Source organism: Lemur catta, chromosome 8 (assembly GCF_020740605.2).
Source record: "Lemur catta isolate mLemCat1 chromosome 8, mLemCat1.pri, whole genome shotgun sequence".
Taxonomy (NCBI): Eukaryota; Metazoa; Chordata; class Mammalia; order Primates; family Lemuridae; genus Lemur; species Lemur catta.
The window spans coordinates 6654723-6675507 of NC_059135.1; the positions used below are offsets into that span (position 1 = coordinate 6654723).

Genomic DNA, 20785 nt, shown 5'->3' on the forward strand with positions numbered 1-20785 from the left:
GGCAACAAAGCGAGACTCTGTCTCAAAAAAAAAAAAAAAAAAAAAAACAAGTCTATATAAGGTTAGTATTCCAATTAAAAGAAGTGTTTTCACTTAAAAGACTTCAGGGCTCAGTTGTATGTCACGTAGCCAAGAGTAGCACTGAATTTGGTATAAGATTTAATGACCTCATTTACAGCCTCCAAGAAATACTTCTCAGTCACAATTTTTTGCCATGCTGTGATTGCAAACATACCAGCTTCTGTGCAGATGCTTCTAATCTCAGAACCGGTGTTATTTGGACACGGTCATGCTAACAACTCAAATCTGTTATCTTTTTCAACACTCACTGAACAAGCATGAATCTTAAAGATGCGAGTGTGATCCTCTAAATCAGGTAAGCTAAATGCAATCTTCCTATCCAATCTCCCTGGCCTTATCAGTGCTGGATCCAAAGAATCAGGTCTGTCAGTTGCCATCGGCACTTTAATATTGCCTGGAGGATCAAAACCATCCAGCTGATTGATCAGTTCCAACATTGTTCTCTGCACTTTATTGTCACCTCCAGCACTATCATCAACCCTAGGCCCTCCAACAGCATCAAGTTCATCAAAGAAGGTAACACAGGCTTTTTTTGTTCTGGCCATTTCAAAGAGCTCACTGACATTATTTCTGTACAAGTTCAGATCCAATAACTGTAATGAAGCACACATCAGCCCTATTAGCAACTGCTCGAGCACAGAGTGTCTTGCCTCTACTCGGTGGACCAAAGAGCAGCACACCTTTGGGAGGCTCAACACCAAAGTTAACAAACCTTTCTGGATGAAGAAGTGGGGTTTCAACTACTTCTCGCAACTTCTCAATTTATTCCTTACAGCCACCAACATCACTGCAGGTGACATCAGGTTTTTCGTCCATCTGCATCAAATAAGTGCTGGGTCAATCTCAGGTGGCAGTGGACTGTGAATTTGATATTTGTTTCTGTCCACAACAACTCTCATCCCTTCTTCAACGTCAGTAGGTTTCACCTGATCACTGAGGTCCACCACAAACTTGGCAAACTGCTTCACATTGATAACATATTTTGGGTCCTCTGAATCAGCATTGATTATCTTTGTACACCTTGCAACCTGTGAAGAAGGCTTTTCACTCGGGACTGTTTGCTCATCTGCAGCCAAATCTCAGAGTGCCGGTGGGGCCAGGCCAGTGTCAGACTTTTTAATACCAGTGTGCTCATTGATTTTCTTGAGAAGCTGTTGAACATAATCCTCAACCTGCTTGATCTGCCTAGAGTAAGTGCTTTGACCAAAGTTTTCAGCAAGGCACTATCCTTCCCCCTCATTCAGAGCTCCAATGGGCTGATCGTCCTTCTCATCCTCTTTGGTTTTCTGCTGATCAGCACCGACATAATCCAGGATTTTAGGAGATCCAAGTGCCTCAGCTCCTTAGTGATTACACAGCACCTTCCTTGCTTCCAGTGGTGAATACCCTCTTGACTAGTCCAAGTATCCATTTCTTCATTTGTAAAATGGAAGTAAAGACCACTGTTGAACTACAGTCATCTTAAAGTTATCTTCCAGTTGTGTCAACTTCACTTTAAGTCAACTTAAAGTCAACTCACAGTTTAAGTGCCTCTCCCCTTCAAGAAATGTATACCTTTTTATTTAAGATTCTAAAATAATCTAATACAAACTGTCAATAACACTAGGGTGGATCCCTTCAGGAAATGTATACATTTTGTTTAAGATTCGAAAATAATCTAATACAAACTGTCATATAACACTAGGATGTTCCCTTACAATGATGTTTTTAGGGTGGAAAAAAAAAGTCCCCTTTCCTTTTAGAGAACAATTTTCTCAGGAAAGCTATTAGGCTTGTATCACTGCAAAGAAAATGTTTTATTACAGAAACAAATGAATATAAAAAATTGCCTCAGGTTACCAAAAAAAAAAAAGCAAAACACATAAAAAATATTTTCTACCATGACTAGCACTCGCCTTGGTCCTGCTTACAAGGCTAAAGCTTTATAATGGAACACATTAAAAGAATCAGGTTTTAAAGCTTTCCAGCTTGTAAAATTTAAATCTTCTATAAATGTGGTTCCCATACAAGAATAAGTAAATATAAAATAATGAACCTTTCATAAAGCTAAATTTAAAAGACTGTCTTAATGTCAGAGATTGTACCCTATCCTTTTTGGAAATTAAAATATACTTCCTTTTAATAATGAAGAAGGCAGCAGCTGACAGGTGTATGGATTTGCTTTATTTTTAAACATCCTAATCAAATAGGAAGATGACAATTTTATGTTGTTTCTGCCATCCATTTATTTATTTGTTTAAATATTACTAGTTCAGGATATACAGTAGTCTGGATGTCAGATTTTCACATCAAAGTTTCTTCAAACTAGAAAACGCCAGGATAATTATCTAATGTGAGCTCTGCCATGTCAAGAAAAGCCACAATTATAATTATTTAACCAATATGTTGAAATTAAAAAATGAGTGAAAAATACAAAACCATAGTTAATAACTACACCTTGTTTTATAAAATGAACTATTAAGACCATTTAAAAGAAACACAGGTAGTTGTGACAATGGAAGTGTTTTTCACAAAGTCAATGCATTTATTCAACTAGTTTCATGCCATTCTTTCACATTAATATGTTAATCAAGTCACTACTTACATGTCACAGCACCATCTTATTTACATGCCCTGTTGAAATTCCGAATGTAAGAGTTCTATTTTATTGGATTGGGGGTTACGAGGAGACAGGGTCTCACTCTTTGCTCATGCTGGTCTCCAACTCCTTGCCTCAAGCAATCTTCTTGCCTCCCAACATGATAGGATTACAGGCATGAGCCATCGCACTTGGCAATAATTTTCTTTTTTGGAGACAGGGTATCACTCTGTCACCTAGGCTGGAGTGCAATCACAGCTCATGTAGTCTCAAATTCCTGGGTTCAAACAACCCTCCTGCCTTAGCCTCCCAAGTAGCTGGAACTACAGACGCGCACCACTGTGTCTGGCTAATCTTTATATCTTTTGTAGGAACAGGGTCTTGTTATGTTGTCCAGGCTTGTCTCCAACCAGTGGGCTCAACTGATCCTCTCACCATGGCCTTCCAAAGTGCTGGAATTATAGGTGCTAGCAACTACATCCGGCCTCAATAAGTAATTTTTTTTTAAAAGGGCCCATTTAGAGATTGGTTTGTATTTGCAGCACACAAATAAATGGTGGTTCACACTTCTTGATTAAAAAGATCTCTGACTTGCCCTGAAAAGCACTGCAGGCAAAACTGCCTGAGTACAACCTCTCCTCTCTGCCAATACACAGCAGAAAAACACAGGAAATGCCCAAGTAGCAGGCCAGAGTCAAGAGTGGTCAGTCCCATCTCTAAAACACCATCATACCACCAAGACACATGGATCTGAGACAAATTCTGGACCAATGGAACCTAAGTGGGTGTGTAAATCTCAATTATCTGTGGAGCTTCTAAAGCATACACATGCCTAGATCTCACCACCCAAAACTGTGTTGCAGAGGTATTTCTTATAAGCTTTACAGATGAGTGTAACAATACCTCAGGTTAAAAACCACTGTTCTAGACATGGACAAATAAATTGAAAGGGAAAAACATTACTAGGTACCTAGCATAACAAGTGAAGAGCTTCAGTTAGACTCTTCATCATTCACACCAGCATTCCCACATTCTAAATGGACTACCTAAAAGAAACCTCTTACCAAAATGCACAACTGAATACATTCTCTAAAGAGATTGTACATAAATTACTCTATTCGTATGGCCCAATCTTAAAAAGAATTTAGATACTCTACACTCATGATCATGTCAATCCTGGTGATATGATGATATGTGGAGCCAATGGTCTCTGTCATTGCAAACATCCAACTCTTCCATTTTTAAAGCATCTCTTAGAGAAAATTACAAGGTACGTTTAGACTATGATTTAAACAGCTTAGAGTTAAATGCACAATATTTACATTGCAAACATTAAAAATGCCCTTATATAGCAGAAAATAAAAAACCCAATAGGGAGCAGATATGAAAGAAACAAGTAAATAAACTATTTTTCTAAGATCAGATATAAATCTATAACACTATACATTAAACAAATGAAAGCTGCTTAATTTTTTTTGTTCTACCCCCTAAAAGGTTCTAGTATTGATGAGACAGTTTTTGCTAAAGCCCCTCTCTGGCTGGGGACACTCTTGGCACATGGCCCTCGTACAAAAACTTTTTGTCCCAGAAGCCTGCAGGGACGCTCTGGCTCCTAGAGAGTAAGGCTCCCTGGGAATGAGAAACATGGATAACAAAGATCTGCCAAAGTTAACTGGGACTGTCTAGACTCCCTCATGCTCAAACCTCTACAGCTAGAATTGCACTCCTCTGCTCCACATCAGGGGTTGTAGAGGAGATACCTTGAGAAACAGTTTAGAAAACAAATGTTCAGGACATTTAATATACAGTTAAAGTCAAAGAACAGTTTTGTTTTTTTTTAAATCAGGCATTAAAATATTTAAAAAGTGATTTCCCTATCCTCTTCCTCCTCCTTTATTACTTTGTTCACATGAAAGCTCACCTCGCCCTCTTGAAGAACTTCGACCTCTAGGAGCCCCCACCACTGTTCCTCCTCCTCCTCGTCCTGTCAATCGCAGGACAGCGGCACTATTTACAGACATGGAAAAGTTTCTCTGCCAAAAAAAAAGAAAAAGAGAAAGAAAAAAAGAGAAAAGAAAAGAAAGAAAAAATGGATAAAACAGATAAAACTACATGTTGCTTCTTCCCACCTCCCACTGCATCTGTAAATGGGCATCTAATCACTACTAGCAATAGGAAACCATAACCACACAACACACGAGATGATCCAAAACTTGATTTTAGCTAACAATTTCTAATTTTAACATTTTAGATCCGCAAAATTGACAACCAATGCCTTACACTATGCTAGGTTTGATGAGAAAATATTAAACAAGCAAACAAACTAAACGCTGTATGTATTCAGAAGCAGAATTTTAACTGCAGTACTGTTTCTAAAAGCAAAATATAGAAACTAAGTTTCAACTCATAGGAGCTAATTTAAAAATTCTGGTCATATATACATGAAATTCCATATAGCTGATTAAAAGAAATGAGGAAACTCTATTTCTTAGGTTGAACCATATGAAACTGTTAATATTCAACTATTTCTGATTCACAAAAACTGCAATTTCCCATGGTCAATCTAATGTACAGGGACACAGAGCATAGTTGTAGTTAGAGGCATGGACAGGCCACACTGCCTGGGACTGACTTCTGGTCCTTTACTCAACTTCTCTGGCCTCAGTTTCCTCATCTATATAACGTGGACAAGGATATTTTTATCTACCTCCTGGAACGTTGGAAGCACTAAACACATTAAATTTCAAGTGCTTAGAACAGTGCCTGACACATACTAATTAAAAGCTAAATAAGTATTTGCTATTTGCCTCCTAGATAGACACGTAGGTAAAAACAGTAAAGTGTAGAACTGTGTACACAGATAGCATACTACCATCTATGTGTATGTGTGAAGTGGGTATTTAAAGAAATATACAGGTAGTTACAGACAATGCATAGAATCATGCTTCTCAAACTGAGATAAATATTCAAGTGAAATTCCAAGCCAAAAGAACAACTAAATTTTTGAGCATTGATTTTATTCTAAGAAACCTTTTTTTTCCTGGTTTTATTTTATACATACATACATACAGGGGGAATGAGTGTGTGAGTATACTTTAAAAATAAAATACCTACATCAGGTAACCTTAGGAAACTTAAGATATGCAGCAAGGTAAGAAGCTTGCTTTAAGTTCTCAAAAGTATTTACCTCCCTTACAGGGGTGCTGAAAGAAAAAGTACATAAAACTCTAGGAAGATCCAAACAATCTTCGAAGGGGTACCTGACCAAAGGACATCAACATTTTGATGAATCTTTTGCCAGCTTTAAGCACTGTCCTACTGCAACATATTTCATAAATGACAAAAGCTACCAAATAAGTTATCAGGAAATCCTAAATGAGGCATTTTAAATGCCTTCAAAAATGGACTCGATGATCTTCTGTGGTTACAGTGAAAACTTCCAAATCCCTGCATTAAGCAACTGTGATTGCAGAATGCAGACCTTAAGGTAAATATTTCCATTACAAAAACAAAATTAAAACCTACTCCTTTAGTCATTCTAGAACTATTTTTGGTGTGTAGGTTAGTGCATACCTAATTTTATTCTTCTCTAAATTGATAACCAATTGTCATTGGTTAACTGCTGTTAAACAACAGGTCTCAAGCAGCATTTATTGAATAATTTTTGATTTTCCAAATGATCTGTATAGCTACTTACTACATACTAATTTCCTTAAAATGTTATGAGATATTTCTGGATATTCAATTACTCATTTTGTTGATTAAAAGTCTACCATGTTTTGGTAACTAGTCATCCTCTCTTTTCTGGTGCATTTAGTAGTCTCTAAGAAATATAGGAAATCACTTAAGAAAAACTAAGAAAAATTTAAAGTACGTATAAACAGCTAGAAAATTAGAAGAATAACCACAAAAGAACAAAACTGGCATATTGTGCTAATAAAAATAGCTTCTATATTTAAAATCATAAATGCAATTTAAAACTTTAGAAAACTTACCAGGCACAACTATGGCTAATGACCTTAAAATATAACAAGCTCATATAAACAATATAAATCAACAAGAAAAAAGTTAACATCCCAAAAGAAATACTGGCAAAGACAAGAAAAAAATTAACAGAATTATAAATGATGCATAAACATCTGAAAAACTGTTTACTCTCTGAGCAAAGAAATGCAAACTAAAACAATGGAAGAACTTTTTTCCAAACTTGCATGGAATTTTTTCTCAATGTTGGAAGTACAGAACAATGTTTAGTGTATACCACCACTTATATAAAAGGGGAAAACACAGATTTACTTGGAAAAATACATAAGAAACTGCTAACACTGGCTGCCTTTGGGAAAGGGGGACAGGAGCTAGGGTAAGGGATGAAAGAAGATTTTCTTTTACATGCTGTTCTGTAAATTTTTATTTTTAAACCATTTATTACTTATTCAAAAATATAAATAAAATTAAAAAAATAAAAATACTAAACATAGCAAAACAATGGTAAAATACTGCAGTTATGGCAGCAGTGAAACAAAAGAGATATCCTCATTCACGCCTTCTTGAAAGCAGTCTAGCCATATGGAACAACTGGGGTTTAGTTGTGGACATTCAATTACATTCCATTAACCTATATGTCTACATTTAAGCCATACTGTTTGGATTATCGTAGCTCTGTAAAAAGTTTTTAAACCAGGAAACATGAGTCCTCTAACTCTGTCCTTCTTTTTCAAAATTGTTTTGACTATTCTCGGTCCCTTGCAATTCCACATGAATTTTAGGATCAACTTGTCAAGGTCTGCCAAAAAGGCCACTGGGATTTCAATAGGGCTCGCATTGACCATAGACTGCTTTGGGGAGTACAACATCTTAACAATATCAAGTCTTCCAATCCATGAACATGAATGCCTTTCCATTTGTTTAGGTATTTTTAAATTTCTTTCAACAGTGTCTTATAATTTTAAGTCTAAAAGTCTGATAGCTCTTTTGTTAAACTCTTAAATATTTTATTTATTTTGATGCTACTGTAAATAGAATTTTCTTAATCTTCTTTGTTCATGGCTAGTGTATAAAAATACAACTGATTTTTGCACGTTGATTTTGTTTGTTATTTTATACATACATACATACAGGGGGAATGAGTGTGTGAGTATACTTTAAAAATAAAATACCTACATCAGGTAACCTTAGGAAACTTAAGATATGCAGCAAGGTAAGAAGCTTGCTTTAAGTTCTCAAAAGTATTTACCTCCCTTACAGGGGTGCTGAAAGAAAAAGTACATAAAACTCTAGGAAGATCCAAACAATCTTCGAAGGGGTACCTGACCAAAGGACATCAACATTTTGATGAATCTTTTGCCAGCTTTAAGCACTGTCCTACTGCAACATATTTCATAAATGACAAAAGCTACCAAATAAGTTATCAGGAAATCCTAAATGAGGCATTTTAAATGCCTTCAAAAATGGACTCGATGATCTTCTGTGGTTACAGTGAAAACTTCCAAATCCCTGCATTAAGCAACTGTGATTGCAGAATGCAGACCTTAAGGTAAATATTTCCATTACAAAAACAAAATTAAAACCTACTCCTTTAGTCATTCTAGAACTATTTTTGGTGTGTAGGTTAGTGCATACCTAATTTTATTCTTCTCTAAATTGATAACCAATTGTCATTGGTTAACTGCTGTTAAACAACAGGTCTCAAGCTGTGCTGAATTTATTAGTTCTAGTAGTTTTTTTGTAGATTCTTTAGGATTTTTCTATATATAAGATCATGTCATCTGCAAATAGAGATAGTTTTACTTCTCTTCCAATTTGGATGCCTTTTATTTCTTTTTGTCACCTGAAGGCTCTAGCTAGAACTTCTAATACAATGTTGGAGAGCAATGGTAAACAGGCATCCTTGTCTTATTCATATTAGGGGAAAGCTTTCAGATTTCATCACTGAGTATGATGTGAGCTATATGTTTTTCAAACATGCCCTCAATCTACTGATGAAGCTCCCTTCTATTCCTATCTAGCATGCTGAGTGTTTTCAAATCATGAATTTTCTCAAATGCTTTTTCTGTATCAACTGACATGATCAGGTGGGGGATTTTTTCTTTCGTGCTACTAATATGGTATATTACATAGATTTTTTTATGTTGAACCAACCTTGCATTCCAGGGATAAATCCCACTTGGTCATGGTGTATAATCCTTAAAACAAGCTATTAGATTCAGTCTGTATTGACATATTTTGACAATTAAAGATATACAAAAAAAACAGGCTATAATAAAACAGACTAAAGTTAACAAGTAATTATCTCTACGTGGTAAGTTTTTAAGTGAGCTTTTTCTTTATGATTTTCTGTATTTTTGGCAATGAATATGAGTAACTTTTGTAATAATAAAATTAGTATTTTATTGATGTTAAGGAATGTATAAGAAAATTATAAAATCAATAAGACAACCCAGCAGAACAATGGACAAAAGACACAGGCAAATCAGAAATCAATAATGGTCCATAGGTGTATGAAAAGATTCTCAACCTCACTAGTAATTAGGAAAATGCAAATTAAAAACAACTATCACAACCATCAGGGTTTTTTTTTTTCTTTTTTTTCCTAATATTTTTACTGGGCAGTATTACCATGGCACACAACCATCAGTTTGGAAAAAATTTAAAAATCAAAAGCTAGAAAGTTATAGAAATGTGATCTCTGATATACTGCTTGTGGGAGCACAAATTGTTCTAAACCACAATAGAAAGTAATTTGGAAATACCCAATAAAGTTTTAAAAAATGTAGAAAACCAAATCCCAATGATTCCACTTTTATGACACACACTGTAAGAATGCTCACTATAGCATAACTTGTAGTAACAAAAATTGAAAACAACCTAAATTAAATATCCAACAAGACTGGGAAAATTGTGGATTTTCTTAGCTAATGAACAAACTAGACCTACATGTATCACCATAGATAAATCTAAAAATCAGTGTTACAAGGAAACAAAAATAAGCTACAGAATAAGAACTAAGGTATGCTATCTTCAATATAAAATTTATAACCCTATAAAATGAAACTATTTTATGGTACAGGATATTTAAATGTGCAAGAAAAATATAAAAACATAAAGAAAAATAAACCAATTCATAGAATCTCTGAGAAGGAAGGGAGGGGTACACCCAGGCAGTTTGAACTATATGAGAAATCTGATTTCTCAAAACAAACAAAAAAGACATACAGATATATCTTAAGTTTAACATTTGATATATTTGAATAGTAAATATACCGGCATTTGTAATAATGTTCTCAATATTTGTGTATTTGAAATATGTAATAAAAATATTTTTTAGAATAATAAATACCTTTTGGTCAATGAAAAAGGGTCTTCTAGGGTCATTACCAGAATGACCCTAGAAGATATTCGGTTTCATGAATAAAGATGGAACTTGCCTGATTTAGAAGAAGCCATAACCAAAACCAAAATTATGAAAACATGGTGAAAATTACTAAAGATTAATATCACAACTTTCTTAGATCTTAATGCAATTCTAACAGAGAGTTATTTGTGGCTTCCCCACACAAACCATTGAAAGAGTATAGAGAAAATAGCCAGAATTGGCATAAAAAAGTAATGATGAGTATGTTCTGGAATTAGACATAGGTAATGGTTGTAGAACTCAGTTAATATACTACAAACCACTGAACTGTACACTTTAAAAAGAGTGAATTTCATGGGTGAATTATGTCTCAATAAAGCTCGGGTTTTTCATAGGTTTGTTTTTATTAAGAGATAGCCTCACTCCATCACCCAGGCTAGAGTGCAGTAGTGCAAAACTCCAACTGCCAGGTTCAAGCAATCCTCCTGCCTCAGCCTACCGAGTTTCTAGGACTACAGGCATGTGCCACCATGTTTGGCTAATCAATAAAGCTGTTTAAAAACAAAAAAGTTATGGTGATTCTCCATGTAATGTGACATTCCAGTATTCCAACAAAACTCTTATTTCTGCATATTATTTTACTACAATCATGTAAGTTCCTTGAAATCAGAAACTCTTTTATGTTTGCACAAGATGTAGTACACTATAAATAGGGACAACACAAAATTTGCTACTTTCCAGACCAGAAGTTTACTTTCTCACAACATCATACACAAAAAAATTGCTGACAGGGAGTTTTAAGTGCATTTTCAGCTGAAGATCTACATTTTCTGGTAAAATCAGTTGGTTAGAGTTCAGGTTGGCAATTATTTCTAAAAAATGTTTTTCTACAAAGATGATCTTGCCCCTTACTACCCCAAAAAATAACTCTTCCTCTCTACCCCAGCATGTTTTAAAGAATGTTTCCCATTGTCCTTAAACATTTCCTTATCTCTACATAATACTCAACTGTTTCAGATACTAAAGCAAAATCTAGTCCATGAAAAGGCATCTGTATGCCAAGAAATAGTAAGAAAGAAGCAGATCTATGAGTACGCAGGATAATCCTTAGGGCCTAAGTAACAGCTTCCTATTTTCATGCTTTAGTGAGAAGCAACAAGGGTTTGCTAGGGTTCAGAGCTAGGCACAAACCTGTTCTTCTTCTGTAAAGGGTACAAGGGCCAATGGCGGCAGGGGCTCCTCCTGGAGGATAGGCAGAAATTCTTTATCCAGGAGGTCTGACGGTATCTGTAGGACCAAACACATGACTATGAGATTAATGCTGTTCTTCCAATTACAAGAAGATAAAACCAAGAAAAAACACTCTTCTGCTGTTTATCTATTGCTGATTGTTATAAATGCAGACTAAAGCTTATTCAGCTATAATTGACCACAGTAGTATTTATCTATTTTGAGAGACTCATTAAAAATCCTAGTCCCCCTTCCTGTCCTCTTACAAAAATCATTGCTTTTGGATTTGGCACTAACTCTGGTATTTCAGAGCATAGAGTAGAGGAGTAAAAATCTCCACATTTAACACAAGCAGAAGGTGGTAAGGAGAGTTTTTAAAAACAACTGTATTTGTCCTTAGCAACCAGCTTTAAATTTGATACTCTTAATTAAAATATTAAAAATATATTGAAAAACTACAAAACGTTATTTCTCACTAGTCAGATAATAAAAGTCTACTTTATACTGTCTCTGTTTTGATCACTTATAAGTGACACAAACATGGTGTTATATTTTATGATTCTCTCTCCACTAAAAATTTTATATTTAACTCAAAAAGGGAAAGAAAGGGAGAAGGTGCTCCTCCTCTCACTCCTTACTTCTAACTGGAAAGTATAACAGGTATAATAAACAGAACGGAGAAATTCTTCATTTCCCAACCATCAACCTGGGACAGAAATAGACATGAAATGGTGGTGAAGAAGAAATTAGCCTGAGAAGACAGTAAGTGCTAACTAGGTTTTCCTGTTTCCATGAAGCTGCCTACTCCTGTAACAAAAGTTTAGATCTTCTATAAAAATAGAGTGTTCTTTAAAAAAAGATCCTCTGTTAACTACTGAAGGTTTAAAGCAGGAAAATGGTAAGGTGGAGGGAGAAGGCATGGGTCAATATATTAGTGGAATAATATTATTTTTCATATATCATTACGTGGCTGTACATACCCCAGAGTCTCATTCATAATTTTAAACTCTTTTCCTACTTTCTTACCTTGTTGTCTTTAAGGAAAAGTGCTAACATTTCTTCTCTGCCATAACGATAATCTGCTAATTTATACTTCGGCAATGCTGGAGAAAGAGGCGGGGAAGTAATACTACCACCGCTGGACAGAGCTCGGAGCCTAGAATAGGGAAAGACAGAGAATATAAAATGAAGTGCCAAATATTCTGGCACTATGGACATTTTATTTTATATTATATACTGTAAAAAATTTTCATTTTACTTCTTTAGAAAAGCAGAAAGAAATCCCATTATCTCAAAGTATCAAAGACATTAGGTTTAATACATTTTGTCATAGCACACTAAGAAAGCAGTTCATTGGGCAATAACATGTGGCAATTCCTTACTTAAAAGGTATCATGGTATGTCCTTGAGAAGCTTAGGGGATGGGGTGGGAGGATACATTTTTCCCAATTATAAAAGTCACATATGATTAAAACAAAAGTGAGATACCACCTTATACCCATTAGAATCATGAAAATTAGTCAATCTGATAATACCAGGTATTGGTAAGCATGTAAAACAAAGGAAACTCTCAGTGTTTGTGACACTATGTTAATATATTGGAACAACCACTTCAAACAATGATTTGGTAACAGCTAATTATTTCATATCTATTTGGCAATTTGGTATAGGTAAAATATTTATAAAGTATGGTATCCAAAAGAAAACAGCTTATAGTAAAGATAACTTTTTATAGTAAAGATATAACTTTATATCTATAAAATGTATAGACCTGCAAATAAGTTTATACTGTTTCAAGACACATACAGAATGCAGCAAAAGCTAGAAACAAACAGGGAATTGATAAGGTTACATCTGCAAAGACAAGGCAAGTACAAAGAAAGGCAGCTTTATGGGAGGCTAAGGTGGGAGGATCGTTTGAGATCAGGAGTTTGAGACCAGTCCGAGCAAGAGCAAAACCCTGTCTCTACTAGAATTATAAAAAATTAGCCAGGCGTGGTGGTGCTCATCTGTAGTTCCAGCAACTCAGGAGGCAGGAGGATCCCTTGAGCCCAGGAGTTACAGTGAGCTATGACTGCACCACTGCACTCCAGCCAAAGCAAGACCCTGTCTCATAAAAAAAAAAAAAAAAAAGACGATGACGACAAAGATGATGACGAAGATGATGACAATTAAGAAGAAATATAAAAGGGCAACTAACTCATGAGATCAGTTTTGGAAAAGTGTGGAGTATGAGATGCTTATAAGACAACTAAGTGAAAAATCAAATAGGTACCTAAATATCCTGCGCTCCCATTATAATCCCTTTACAGTATTATGACATTATAGTGAGATTAAATAGTGTCAGATTCCATACTAAATTCAAAAATAGATGTCAGGTCTTTTTATCCTCATTGCCTTAAGCACCTAATCCAAGACAGAACATGGTAGGTACTTGGTAAATGCTTTCTGAACAAATGTTAATATTCTCTTCTAAATACACTCCTGGCTAACATCTACTTTACTATCCTTTCAGTTCCCATAGACATCTTTTACCCTTTTGGAAAACTGGGAATATTAACCCATTCCATCCTCTAGAACTTCTCTCATTTTTTTCCCATAATTCCATAAAGATTTTTGGATAGTAAACCAGCAGTCTCAGGTTTGCATTCCCTTCTTATCCCCATAAGACCTGAATGCCTTCATTCAACAAACATTTATTAAGTGCCAATGTCTAGCATGCACTAGCCTAAACAATGAGCTTACCCAAAACTGAGAAATACAGTGCCTTTCTTCACAGAATTCGTTCTTTCCTGAGTAAGGCAAATATGTATCAATATATAAAGAGATATACCACAGTCGTAACTGTTGTATAAACAAAACGCTCTGGGGAAAACAGAAGTATCTCCCTCTTTTTTGCAAGCAAAAACCTGGGAAAACTTCCTTAAGACCATGGAGATGCAATAGAGGAAACCCCAAAGGAGCTTTCTTGGCTCCTTTCCCATAAAGCCAGCTAACTGGCTACAATTACTCTCCCTACAATGAAGTCCTTATCTAGACTTATCTAAGATTTCTTTGATCCTCAAATATTTTTAAATCCACAAATAAAACAAGTATAGTTTTTGAAATGTCTTATTCTTAGAAGAAATTTAACAAAAAAACAAAAAAAGATTAAAATGTCTTGAAGTATACATTTGCAAAGTAAAAAGAATAGTAGAATACAAACCAAAACATTAGCAAACGTTCTTTGGGCTATAGAATTAAGAGTAACTTAGATCTTTTTTCTTTTTCCTTTTGTACTATTGTTACCTCTAGATTTTCTGGAATGAGCATGTTTATTTTGTTATCGGGACTAACCACAAAAAACTCGTAAAAGACATGAATCTAAGGGAGTTAGCAGGAAAAAACTTTTTTCAAGATAGCACTTACTGTTTTGTCAAGGGTGAAGTAAACACACAGAAGATGAGAATTAAATTCATAAAATCTTGCTGGTGGTTCAATCTGTCCATGTATCAACCAAAGCATTAAAAATAAAATTTTTGATTTAATAATTCCACTTCCAAGAAATTAATCCAAAGAAAATGATCAGTGATAGAAATGAAACTATTTAGGCCAGGTGAGGTGGCTCACGCCTGTAATCCTAGCATTCCGGGAAACCGAGGCAGGAGGATGGCTTGAGCTCAGGAGTTCAAGACCAGCCTAACCAAGAGGAAGACCCCATCTCTACTAAAAATAGAAAGGAAAAAAAAGGGGCCAAGCTCAGTGGCTCACACCTGTAATCCTTGCACTCTGGATAGCCGAGGCAGGAGGGCTGCTTGAGCTCAGGAGTTTGAGACCAGCCTGAGCAGGCTGGGCGCGATGGCTCATGCCTGTAATTCTAGCACTCTGGGAGGCCAAGGCAAGAGAATAGCTTGAGCCCAGTAGTTTGAGGTTGCTGTGAGCTGGGTTGACGCCACGGCACTCTAGCCCGGAAAACAGAGTGAGACTCTGTCTCAAAAAAAAAAAAAAAAAGAGAGAGAGCAGCCTAAGCAAAAGCAAGACCCTGTCTCTACTAAAAATAGAAAAACTAGCCAGGTGTCATGGTGCACGCCTATAGTTCCAGCTACTAGGGAGACTGAGGCAGGAGGAACGCTTAAGTCTAAGAGTTTGAGGTTGCAGTGACCTACAATGACACCACTACAGTCTACCCCGGGGCAACAGGGTGAGACTCTGTCTCCAAAAAAAAGAAAAAGGAAATTAAGTACATAAAATATTTGGCATGTTACATTTTGATGCAGACCATGAAGGAAAATTAAGCAAAGAAGAGAGGTAAGTAAGGAGTAGGGGGATCAGGAAAGGTTTTTATATTGGTACTCTGAAGTTTTGTTTGATAGTGTTTTGTTTGTTCAGCCCAATGTTTTATCCAAAATTTGAATTAAGGTAACTTTAGCAGAGGGCTACCTATATTATTAATTATAGAACAGCTTTTAAAAATCTATATTAGATTTTTATAAGAAATAACTGCCGGGCTTAATTCACACTTTGCACTTCACTTTACAAAAGGGTTAGCGGCAAGTAAATAGAATTCTTCGCCCACTTAGGAGACTGGAAGATGATTAATTAACCTAAAAATGATTTACTTCTACATTAACTGTATCACACCCATTTTAATTGCTTTGGTGATTTTGTAATACACTTCTCTATTCTAAATATAAAAATAGTCTAAGACCTACTGATTCCACAGACCTTAAAAAGTTTAAGCTTATAGCCCTTCATGGTCCATCCATAACACAAATTTCAAGTACTCCCATCTCTACACCTGCCGCCAAATACAAATAAATCTCTTCATTATATGTGTCTCTTATTGAACATTATGTTTTATATTATTCATTACAAAAATGATGACCTTAGTAAACAGAATGTCACTAAGTGTCTGGTTTACAGTTACACACTGATTCAATGTTATCACTCTAAATCTTGATTCTCAAGAGAAAAACATGGCAGCAGTCTCATTCAAACTGCAGCTTTCTGATTCAGGATTACCTGGGTTACTTAATGGCTTCACATACTTCCTTTGCCAGAAGGAATTCTGATAGATAGTATAAATAAGGCAGTGTGTCTATTTAGACCTCCATTCCTCAGCTTATCAGCATTTGAGATGACTAAGGGAAATCTCCTAAGCTCTTATGCCTACAGGGTAATAGAGCTAACAATTAAGTAAAGACTGCCTAAGGATGGTACTGGTGACCACCCTCTGCTAAAGCTACCTCAATTCAAATTTTGTATGAAACACTGGGCTGATCAAAAAAAAAAAAAAAAAAAAAACATCATCAAACAAAACTCCGGAGTATCAATATAAAGAAGGGTGTGTAAGACGCCACTGACAGACTGAGTCAACAACACACTGAGATGACTTTGGGAATTCATGGTGTAGAGCTGGGGCCAGCAAACCTTTTCTGTAAAGGGCCAGAGAGTAAATATTTAGGCTCTGGAAACCAGACAGCCTCTGATGTAACCTGCCATTATAACAAGCAAGCAGTCAGATAATAAGAAAATAAATGTGTGTGGCTGTCTTTCAATAAAACTTTACTTACAAAAACTTTACAGTCCCACATGCCATAGTTTGTCAATCCATGCGTGATGGATGTAAAGCATCAAGCTAAATGTATATTGACTCTAGAATGTCACCAGTTTTTTTTCCCCTTATGTTATTCCTAAATTCCTGGTGATTTCTTTTTGTTACTTATTAACAAAAGGATGCTGAAAAAAAAATTAGCTGATGATTTTAATCATGTTTCTACAAAGTGCACGTAAATACAAAAAAGAAGCGGTTACAAACTCTAGATAGACGCAGAAGAGCTGTACACAAAGTATTTAAAAAGTGGGTTTACAAAGTGAGCTATATAAATTTAAATCCACCTAGTAAAAGAAGTTAATAAGATATGAATAATGATTTAACTACAAGAATGTTAATTAAAAATATTTTTATAATAATGAAAAACTGAGGGCCAGGTGTGGTGGCTCATGCCTGTAATCCTAGCACTCTCGGAGGCCGCGGCGGGAGAATCGCTTGAACTCAGGGAGCTCAGGAGTTCGAGACCAGCCTGAGCAAGAGCGAGACTCCATCTCTACTAAAAACAAAAAAATTAGCCAGGCGTGGTGGCATGCACCTATAGTCCCAGCTACTGGGGAGCCTGAGGCAAGAGGATTACTTGAGCTCAGGAGTTTGAGGTTGCTATGAGTTAGGCTGACGCCATGGCATTTTATTTAGAGCAACAGAGTGAGACTCTGTCTCCAAAAGAAAAACAGAAAAACTGAGAACCTCCATATGCTACATTTAGAAGATTAATTAAATAAATGATGGTAAATCCATACAATGCAACCATTTAATAGAACACAAAATATTAATAAAGAAGTTGTTTTTGATTTCGTTATTTTTTAAAAGCAGATTACAAAATTGAATGTACAGCATGATCCAATTCTTCAGAAAGTAAACAGAAATATACACAAATAAGCATACATAAAACCACCTGGAAAGATACACCAAAACCATTTACCATGGATGGTGAAATTACGGTGATTATATCTTCCTCTAGCTTACTTGTACTTTCTTATTTTTCTAGAAACATATACTGATTTGATAATTTTAAAAATCTTTCTTTTTTTTGGACACAAGATCTCACTCTGTTGCCTAGGCTAGAGTGCAGTGGCATCATCATAGTTCACTACAAGCTCAAACTCCTGGCCTCAAGCAATCCTCCTGCCTCAGCCTCCAAATAGCTGAGACTACAGGTGTACGCCACCACATCTGGCTGATTTTTTAAATTTTTTATAGGATACGGTCTACCTATGTTTGCTCAGATTGATCTCAAACTGCCAGCTTTAAGCCTTCTGCCTCAGCCTTCCAAAGTGCTGGGATTACACTCGTGAGCCACTGTGACCAGCTAAAAAATCATTTTTAAAATCTAAAATAATAACTAAAACAAAGACAGCATTATTTAAGTCAGCATTCTTGAAATAAACTCTCAGAGTATAGGCATTATACCAGTTCTTAGAACTTCAAATACTGGTTTCTCCTCAGTCTCCGAACGCTAGCTATAAAGGTTAAGAAAATTCAGTAATTACATACAAAAAGAAATGTTTATAACATGGTAAGTTAATAAGAATCTTTGAATAGGAAGTTACATTACAGGAAGTCTTCATCATCTTTCAAACCACCACCCAAACAATCAAAATGTCTGAGACAAGAATCCAATCTATCTACTTAGATACTGCCTCTGACATTACCAAAGTTTCAATGGAAAAAGTAATCATTATTATTGATGCCAACAAAGAGAGGATCTTCAATCACCAACTTTGGGGAAAAGGAAGAAAGGGAGGGAGTCACACTACAATGTGACGGATCCCAAAATTCCACAAGAATTCCATATTCAGGGTGCAAACACATCTGTAGGAGACTCAAAGGTCAATTAATTGTTATTATAGCCAATGCTAACTCAGTCTTAGATGGGCTACCACTAACAGCCAGTATAATTCTGGACCACCTGCCTAGCCCATCAATAAAATAAAACTCAAATATTTCAATAAAAATTATTTTTCAAATGAGTCTATGAATAGGAATCACAAAACAACACAGCAGAAAATATATAGACATAAAAATGTTACAATTATACTTACATAAAATTGTATATGCACCCAGACAACGGCTCAAACAAAAAGTAAATTTTCAAGGGTAGTGGACTGTGGGGAGTTTTAATTCCAGTATCCTTACACAATCAGAAAAAAATTTTAATAAAGTACAGAATCCAGTCATTTGCCAAATGTAATTTACTCCTGGGCTAGCACATTGTTTTCGGCTAGGCACATCAAGAAAAAAGTCTCAAAACATGCACATTTACAAATCACCCAGGATCTGTGAAATACCTTACTGTATTAGTCATCCAATACTGGAAAGGATGAGATTTGTAAAACTCACCATTCAGGCCCAAAGTTCAGTGTCTGCGTTTCCGCTGCCATTCTTTTCCGTATTTTTATAATAGGTTTTTATACGTGGAGAAACCTGTGAAAGAGGAAAATATCTCCATACAATTAGTCCAGATTAAATGCTGAATTCCAGTTCAGGAAGCATAGCTACTGACTGTGTTTTTTTTTTTTTTTTGAGACAGTCTCACTCTGTTGCCCAGGCTAGAGTGCCATGGCGTCAGCCTAGCTCACAGCGACCTCAAACTCCTGGGCTCAAGCGATCCTCTTGCCTCAGCCTCCCAAGTAGCTAGGACTACAGGCATGCACCACAATGCCCGGCTAATTTTTTCTATATATTTTTAGTTGTCCAGCTAATTACTTTCTATTTTTTTAGTAGAGACAGGGTCTCGCTCTTGCTCAGGCTGGTCTCGAACTCCTGAGCTCAAATGATCCGCCCGCCTCGGCCTCCCAGAGTGCTAGGATTACAGGCGTGAGCCACCACACCCGGCCTACTGACTATGTTTTACTCATGCTCCTCTCAACTGGAGTCACAAGAATGAGACTGTTGAATTCCTACTTGTAACAATACTACAACAGGCAAAGTAAAGTGAATAAATCAACCCGAACATTCCAATTCCCCATATATTTATGTTTACCTGGGGAAAGAAGGCATAGCATAAGGTAAAGCTGGCAAGACAGGTGAGAGCAAACCATGCAGGGCACCGAGGACCAAATTAAGGATATTCTCCTTTAGCCCTGGAGCAATGAGGAGTGAATGAAAGGCAATATATTTACAGTTTAGTTTCTACTACTCTTACATGGCTTCCCCTACCACTTTGAAATAAGGCCTCCCCTTACAGCTTCTTCTGCCACAAGTCTCCCCACTTTTGCTAACATTACACACCCTAATGATTCTTCAAAAAATTACCCTGGATTGTCAAGCCAAAATGATGAGCTAATAAATTTAATAAGTGAAATTTCAAAAGCAATTTAAGATACGATCAGCCACAAAAAACAATGGTGATACAGCACCTCTTGTATTATACTGGATAGAGCTACAGCCCATTCTACTAAGTATCACAAAAATGAAAAAATAAGCTCTACATGTACTCAACATCAAATTGGTATTAACTGATCAACACTTACGTGCACATATAGTAACTGTATTTGGTGTTGGGCACGTAGGAGGGGGGAGGAGGGCATAGGTATACTCACACCAAATGGGTGCAGGGCACACCATTTGAGGGATGGACACGCTTATAGCTCTGATTCGGGCAGGGCAAAGGCAATACATGTAACCTAAACATTTGTTCCCCTGTAATATTCAGAAATTAAAAAAAAAAAGATATGAGTGCTTAGAAAATAGAACGGACATGGTGGCTCCTGCCTGTAATCGTAGCACTTTCAGAGGCTGAGGTGGGAGGATTGCTTGAGGCCAGGAGTTCAAGACTAGACTGAACAACAAGGCGAGATCCCACCTCTACAAAAATTTAAAAAATTAGCCAGGGTGTGGTGGCCTGCACCTGTAGTCCCAGCTACTCAGAAGGCTGAAGCAGGAGGATCGCTTGAGCCGGGGAGTTTGAGGTTGCAATGAGCTATGATGATGCTATTGCACCCTAGCCTAG

At 36.2% G+C, this 20785-nt stretch overlaps 1 protein-coding gene and 1 pseudogene across 4 annotated transcripts in view; both read right to left on the reverse strand.

Moving 5' to 3' along the window:
- The window catches only part of GIGYF2 (GRB10 interacting GYF protein 2), a 128062-nt gene that overhangs the window by 80641 nt on the left and 26636 nt on the right, over positions 1 to 20785 (reverse strand). For all 4 annotated transcript variants that reach the window (XM_045559617.1, XM_045559620.1, XM_045559616.1 and 1 more), the window contains 4 exons: positions 19174 to 19257; positions 12267 to 12396; positions 11202 to 11297; positions 4581 to 4692 (listed from right to left, as the gene is read on the reverse strand). In XM_045559617.1, coding sequence (XP_045415573.1) covers positions 4581 to 4692; positions 11202 to 11297; positions 12267 to 12396; positions 19174 to 19214 — 379 coding nt within the window. In that variant the 5' untranslated portion in view covers positions 19215 to 19257. The remainder of the gene's footprint in view (positions 1 to 4580; positions 4693 to 11201; positions 11298 to 12266; positions 12397 to 19173; positions 19258 to 20785) is intronic.
- On the reverse strand, positions 253 to 1107 carry LOC123643833 (annotated as a pseudogene).